We start from the raw sequence: 7,500 nt of genomic DNA, 5'->3' as shown, positions 1-7,500 counted from the left end.
GGCAGCAGGCAGGGCAGTGCTGGGGGTGTTGTGCCGAAAAGCGAGTCCCTGCCAGAACATGAGTGCCCTCATTGAAACCAATGACATTTTTTTTGAGAGAAAATTATACTATTTTTTCCAGAATGAACTACATAATTAATGAACTAAACATATGCTTATGAAACATTACTCGTCCTCCACTTAATATGAGCTATTTGAATGAAACCGTAACATTTGTTATGACAATTCTTCGATTCTTTTATGGAAATAATACTGAAATTGTAACCAGCTCTTTGTGGTACTTCCAGAAGGAATGCAGATGCTTTATTGATGGGCTTTCCATCTTAAATTGTGACGGATTTGTCTGCAAAAATGGGTAAAAGATATCTGAAAAATTGGTCATTGGGTTCCATTGGTTTCAATGAGGGCACTCGTGTTCTGGCAGGGACCCGATTTTCGGCACGACAGGGGCATATGTAGAACAGGGGGCTTGAAGCAACACAGGCAGGCAGATGAGGAAGGCTGGTGAGGGGTCGTGAGTGGTCTTGCCTGTGTGTGTGTGTGTGTGTGTGTGTGTGTGTGTGTGTGTGTGTGTGTGTGTGTGTGTGTGTGTGTGTGTGTGTGTGTGTGTGTGTGTGTGTGTGTGTGTGTGTGTGTGTGTGTGTGTGTGTGTGTGTGTGTGTGTGTGTGTGTGTGTGTGTGACAGTGGGATAGAAAGATCTGACCTGTGAATATTTGTATGGTGGATATACTGTATGTGCAATGGTGTGTGTGATGTCTTTGTGTCTTCTTCTGTATTTATGTATGTATGCTACTTGACACCTTCATTTCCCTCAGGATCAATAAAGTATACTCTACTCTACTACTACTTGCCTGGTGCCGATCTGGCCCTGGATGCGCGCCCAGCGGTCGGACAGCTGACCAACGTGCTCGGCGTGCTGGCAGAGGTCGCCGTCACACTTGTGCAGGGCGGAGTCTACCAGGCCGTTCAGTTGCTGGGCTCTCTTAAGCTCCTCCTCCATGTCGCTGAGCAACGACTGCTTCTCCCGCAGCTCCGCCTGCAAGGCCTGAGGACACAACACAGCAGGAGACGTTCAATCAACCTTAAAGCAGCACTACATAACATTTTTTAATTTTTTTGAAGGGGGTGGCTGCAGCCAAAGGAGGTGGTCTCTGGATCGGAGTTTGTAGTTTTGTAACCCATACGCATGAACGCCGTGACATTTTCCATGTGCGTTACGCCCTTTTGTGGGAAAACATTGGGGGGGGGGAAGCCAATGTAAGTCAATTGGTGGTGTTGGGATATAATAAACTAAGACAAGGACCTGTAGACTAGGGTTGTTCATGTGCAACATGCCGAAAACGTGTTGCCGGCTGTTCAAATAATATAGCCAAACAGCCGTGGCTGAAGCATGGCCTGTGTTCATTTAGGCTAGCCGATGTAGCATGTAAGTTAATGACACATTCGGCTTGCTTTCCTCCACAAAGGGCCGTAACACACATTCACGAGCAAAGTACCCGAATGGCCGTTCATGCGTATTCCAGTAGCAAAAATGTACACAGCATCACATCCCCCAGCATGCAACAGACAATACTACAACCTATCAGCACAAGGAGTTGGATGACATGAGCCTCGCGTACCATCCTACGTACTTCCGCGAAGAGACTTGGCTCCGCACTACATCTAGTAACTGTTTTCTGTGGAGCGATGTTGAGCGGTAGGATTTTGGCAGGTGTTCTGACAAACGGCCCTACATTGTAATTTTATCCTACGGTAGGATATTCTGTCAGACATGTCTGCGAAACGGTCCTACATCACCAAAGATAGACGTCAGATATATATGTTCAACAACTTATCCTGATCTTTCCGAAAATGTCCTTCCCGCTTCCTGCAATCGCGTCAGATCAAACAACCTCCAGACCATGAATACGAAATGAAATGGTAGTCTTATGGGATGGTCAGGACCGGGCATATACAGTAGGATGCAATCACTGGGATTCATCAACCAGTCTAAAGCTCCATGTACACCAAAGGCAAACTGTGCGACCTGAGCGTTGGAAGTCATTACTTCTCTATGGAGGGAAGGCAAATAAAGCTACCAGAGCGAATTCGCCAGGAGCGTAGCTTCTTGAGCAACCAGAGCGAATTTTGACAATTAAACTCAAGCTAATCGTAGGCTCATTCACTATGACGCAGTTTGGCGAAAACCAATTGGAACGTCCCAGGCTGTCAAGACAGCCGTTATGTGATTAGCTGAATCAAACATGACAATGCCGCGTACAGAGCGAATAAAGCAAATTCATGGCATAGCTTCAACCACCCCAGCTACCTGGGTTGCGTAGGTAGCGCCTGGTATACACGGGCCATCAGAGATATCAGGGCATCCTGTTCCTCATACCTGCCCTAGGGTGTAGCACAATTGGTCTTTCTCAAAACCTAGGACAGTGTCCTTCCAAGTGTATCAGCCTAATTAGTCACGCCCAGTGATTGGATACTCTTTATTACTCACACCCAGTGATTAGATATTCTGTAGAGTTCACCAAAGAGTATCCAATCACGGGGCGTGACTAATTAGGCTGATACACTTGGAAGGACACTTGGTGTGTTCCAATACTCGTACTGTCCGCCCTTTCCGCACTGTGTTTGGGTACGCAGGGTGTTCCATTTCTAATCGCGACGGTAAAGTGTACTGTAAATTACCCGGATAACGCCCCCAAAACGGCCATTTTTCGAAGTGTGGAGTTACTGTACACTTTTCGCACTCAACGGCCGCCATGTTTGTGACGTAGTTGAGTGTCAGATCTGTCAAATGGTTGAATCTCCGTGATAACAGCATAGTTTTGATTCCAAAGACAATCGCCATGTGTATTAGAGGCAGGGGTAACTTTAAAAAGTGTCAGCCTAATGAACAGTGCCTTCCGTGAGGAATTGCATATTGGCGGTTGGTAAACTCGGATGACACGCGACCAACCGTCATTTCCGTTAAGTGTATCAGACAGAACGGGAATCGGAATGTACTCGCCTCGTGAATCGCGGAGGGTGGAAAGGGTACTTCACTGCACTCAAACAAGGTACACAGTACAGAGGGTGAATAATGGAACACACCAACTGTCCTAGGTTTTGAGAAAGACCCATTGTTGGCTTCATGAGAACAGCTGTTACCTGCAGGGCGCTGTGTTTCTAACTGTACGTCGCTTGTTTGGATTAAAGCGTCTGCTAGGTGTAACGCAATGTAATGTAATGTAATGTAAAGTATGTAATGTAATATAGTGTAATATAATATAATGTAATGTAACATAATTCAATGTAATGTAGTGTAATGCGATGTAATGTAATATATTGTGCTAATCTGTAATGTAATGAGAGCGGCTGTTACCTGCAGGGCGCTGTGTTTCTAACTGCAAGTCGCTTGTTTGGATAAAAGCGTCTGCTGTAATTACAGCTGAGGCGGCTGTTACCTGCAGAGCGCTGTGTTCCTCCTGGACAGTAGAGGGCGCCAGGCTGGTGGTCTCCTGCTCCGTCAGCCGAGCTTCGTACACCTTCACCACGTCCTCCACCTGCTGCTCCAGCTGCTGCAGAGTACACACTGACCCACACCTGGACACAGGAGCAAGGGGGAGACAGATGAGTTAGTAAAAGAGAAGGTAGTGCACAGCAATATAGTCTTTTAGAGGTGCTGGTCACTTGGGGAGATGAATCATACACAGTATCATGATACATTGTTATCGTGATATAAATCCACATCCACATCCTGATATATTACAGATTTTTTTCCATATCGCCCAGTACTACTTTGACACATCATTGTCAGTCAGCAGTATGTTTGTGCTAAGCCCCCCACTCAGCCTCATAGCATCAAGGGGCACCGGAACAAATTTAAAGTGGTGGTGCATTTTTTTTCTTGATTCTTTATGTCCTAACAACGTTACTGCTGCTGCACTCCACTCATTTGCCAGCAGTGGAAGTTGAGTGAGTCTCATTTAGGCAGCCCAATAGTGGGGATGCAATTGCACCCTATAGCGAAGGGGAGTAGAGTTGCCCAGCTGGGACTTGAACCCAGACCTTCTGGAGTAGTAAACTGGGGCTCTGACCGCTACACCAAAGAGCCAGGCTCGTTGGCATGTCAGTCAGAACACACCCACAACCCTAGTGATGGTCACTGCATCACACACCCCTGCATCCCCTTTTCCGGCACATATGCTTTATGCATGTACAGTATACCTGTATGTACAGTACATACCTGTCCAGGTAGGCTTTGGAGAAGCCCTCCAGGAGGCTGATCCTCTGGTCGATGTGTCCCAGCTCAGAGCGCAGGAACTGGGCCTTGTCTGCGTCGGACATGCCCCTCACCTCCTGGAGAATCAGCAGCTTCAGCCGCTCGTACTCACCTCTCACGCCGCCCACCTCACGCTGCACTCCCTACATGCACATATACGTGCAAAGACGCAGGAAACACGCACGCACACACACACACATGCACGCACGCACGCACGCACGCACGCACACACACACACGCACGCACACACACACACACACACACACAGACACACACACACACACACAAACACACACACACACAAACACACACACATGCAAAGACACAGGAATACACATACACACACACAAAGATACACACACACACACACACACACACATACATACATACACACACACACACACACACACACACACACACACACACACACACACACACACACACACACACACACACACACACACACACACACACACACACACACACACACACACACACACACAGGGTACACACACACAGTGTTACACAGCAGACATGCATGTGATCACCAGGCGGTGTGCATGAATCACTTTATCATTTTTGATTATTAATTCATTTGTGGAAATAATCTTGTAGCTGTGGGAGGTGTGCGCTGCTGGTGTGGCCCACAGGTATATACGGCGTGTGTGTGTGTGTGTGTGTGTGTGTGAGTGTGTGTGTGTGTGTGTGTGTGTGTGTGTGTGTGTGTGTGTGTGTGTGTGTGTGTGTGTGTGTGTGTGTGTACCTGTAGTTGTGTCAGGTGTGCGCTGCAGGTGTGCCCCACAGGTATGTGCAGGTACTGAGTGAGCTGTGACTCCGCCCCCTCCAGCCTCAGTCTGAGCGCACTCAGATCCGTCAGCAGGGTGGAGCTGACGACGGGAGCCTTCACTTCCTGCTTCACCACCTTGGTTTCCTGTTTTTTGATGGCCGCCTGCTGTGCAAGCTGCTGCTGGAGCTGTTGCTGCTTGATCAGTTCCTGCTGCTGCTTCAGCTTCTGCTCCTGGATCAGCTGTTGCTGCCTCATCAGTTCCTGCTGTTGCTGCAGTTGCTGTTCCTGGATCAGTTGCTGCTGCTTCAGCTGCTGTTCTTGAATCTGCTGCTGCTTCAGCTGTTCTTCCTGGACCAGCACTTGCTGCTGAGCACCTGAGAGTGATGATTATCAGAGATAGAATAGAATAGAATAGAATAGAATAGAATAGAATAGAATAGAATAGAATAGAATAGAATAGAAGAGAAGAGAAGAGAAGAGAAGAGAAAATAACAGAATAGAATAGAACAGAATAGAAGAGAAGGGAATACAACAGAATAGAATAGACTTTGTTGTCATGCAATCATGAAATTTGTCTTTGGGCTCACTGTATAAAAGCATAGATGGACATTTACCATTTGTAGCGAAGAGGAGTAGAGTTGCCCAGCTGGGACTTGAACCCAGACCTTCTGGGGTAGCAAACTGGGGCTCTGACCGCTACACCAAAGAGCCAGACTCGTTGGCGGGACAGTCAGAATACACCCACAACCCTAGTGATGGTCACTCCATCACACTGCCTTCCCCTTCGGGAAGCGCACCCGTGCGCTTCACACACTCACGCCTAGTACCGACTGGGGAAACTGCAGGCGGGATCCGCGACGCGCAATATCGCGCTGGGGGTGTGGTCACAGATACTCCCATTAGATTCTCCCCGGGGCTAACCTCGCTGCTCACCCGACTTTCGAGCCTCGCGGCGCGGGGTGTCTCGCAGCTGACACCGGGTAGACCGAGCGAGATAACAAACGGCGAACGGTCGTTTGCACACATTACTCACTCAATATCACAACATAGTGTGTACATGGCTTAAATACGATTGTCTTTTGGTCCTAGGTAACTTTTAAGCCCCGTTATATCATTCTAGAAGTACAGAAGTAGTCTAATATAAGCTTGTAGCTGCCTGGTTCTGGTGAAATGCTAACGTTAGCTTACCCGGTTAGCTCAAAACATCGAGTGATCAAATGGCAATGTGGAGTAACCTATTTGTGTTACATAAGTTCGTGGTGCATTTTTACATCAATCCGTGGTAGTCGTGACATTTATAAGCATTTAGGGTCTTTATATTAAGCAAAAACGTGATGTTGGAAATCACAGAAATCGCCGCCATGTTTTTCAAAAAATTTTGTAACTCCCGCCCTTGCTACCCATACGCCCATCTGATTGGTTATTGGACCATCAAATTTGCATGATATAGAGAGCTCGTCTATATCAAATCGCGTCCCGCTGCGATATCGCTTCACCTCCGCGCTGTCAAGCGCGATATCGCCCCCATTCAAAGTCAATGAGAGCGGAGCGGAATTACTCTGTGTGGGTACGGGCCGTCATGGTGTCCCTCGCGCAACTGCCCATCATGCTACTCCCATCCAGTGTGCCCCATCATCAATGCTTCACCCATCACTGGGGTCCCTCGCACCAGGGTCACCAATTCTGGGGGTCCTTCACAGAGGGGCGCAGTGGCGCAGTGTGCTAAGCCCCCCACATTTGGGCTTGCATGCCCATGGGGACCCCAGTTCGAGGTCGGACGAGGTCATTTCCCAGCCCTAAAAAAGCCTCAAAAACAAACTTAAAAAAAAAAACCGGGTCGCCGGAGTAGCAATGCAGTGCCCTACTGCTTGAGCCATGGCAGGGCCACTTGTGATTTAATACTCGTTAAGTTGAATTCAAAATCATAGCCACCTGATATTGAAAATTGAGCTGAGCAAAAACACCTTGAAAAAATTCATGCATTTTTAGTAATTATATGAATGGGTATACAAGCACAACATTTCGTTAAAACACATCTGCATTGTTGTTGTTTTTTTATCTTTTCATGGCAGTTTGGACGCTCAAGTTCCCAAGTTGATCCAAGTTCTTTTTGATGAGCACCCTTTTTTTACTAATTGGATACAGGACCCAGTGAAGCATTCCCTTTTCTCTTTATGTTACAGCTGCATTGCTATTGTAATGTAAAGCATAACCTCTGTGTAAATGTATGCAGCAGTTTAAATCAGCGTTTGGAAAACAGTCATGAGTTACTGCACTCAGCTGAGGAATGCAAGTGATTTATGACCCACATGAACGTTTCAACCTGCTGAGTCTGTTGCCCTACCTCACAGAGTCTGTTGAGTGTGTTCGTGTGTGTGTGTGTGTGTGTGTGTGTGTGTGTGTGTGTGTGTGTGTGTGTGTGTGTGTGTGTGTGTGTGTGTGTGTGTTTGTGTGTGT

General features: G+C 47.4%; 1 protein-coding gene across 3 annotated transcripts in view; it reads right to left on the bottom strand.

Annotated features, from left to right (window-relative positions):
• Nucleotides 1-7,500, bottom strand: part of LOC134450699 (desmoplakin-A-like) — a 79,642-nt gene that overhangs the window by 31,794 nt on the left and 40,348 nt on the right. For all 3 annotated transcript variants that reach the window (XM_063200640.1, XM_063200641.1, XM_063200642.1), the window contains 4 exons: nt 5,020-5,417; nt 4,221-4,399; nt 3,439-3,577; nt 853-1,046 (listed from right to left, as the gene is read on the bottom strand). In XM_063200640.1, coding sequence (XP_063056710.1) covers nt 853-1,046; nt 3,439-3,577; nt 4,221-4,399; nt 5,020-5,417 — 910 coding nt within the window. The remainder of the gene's footprint in view (nt 1-852; nt 1,047-3,438; nt 3,578-4,220; nt 4,400-5,019; nt 5,418-7,500) is intronic.

This window comes from Engraulis encrasicolus, chromosome 6, assembly GCF_034702125.1.
Source record: "Engraulis encrasicolus isolate BLACKSEA-1 chromosome 6, IST_EnEncr_1.0, whole genome shotgun sequence".
In the NCBI taxonomy this organism is placed as follows: domain Eukaryota; kingdom Metazoa; phylum Chordata; class Actinopteri; order Clupeiformes; family Engraulidae; genus Engraulis; species Engraulis encrasicolus.
Note: the sequence above shows the minus strand (reverse complement) of the source record. Positions and strands in the feature narration are given on the sequence as shown.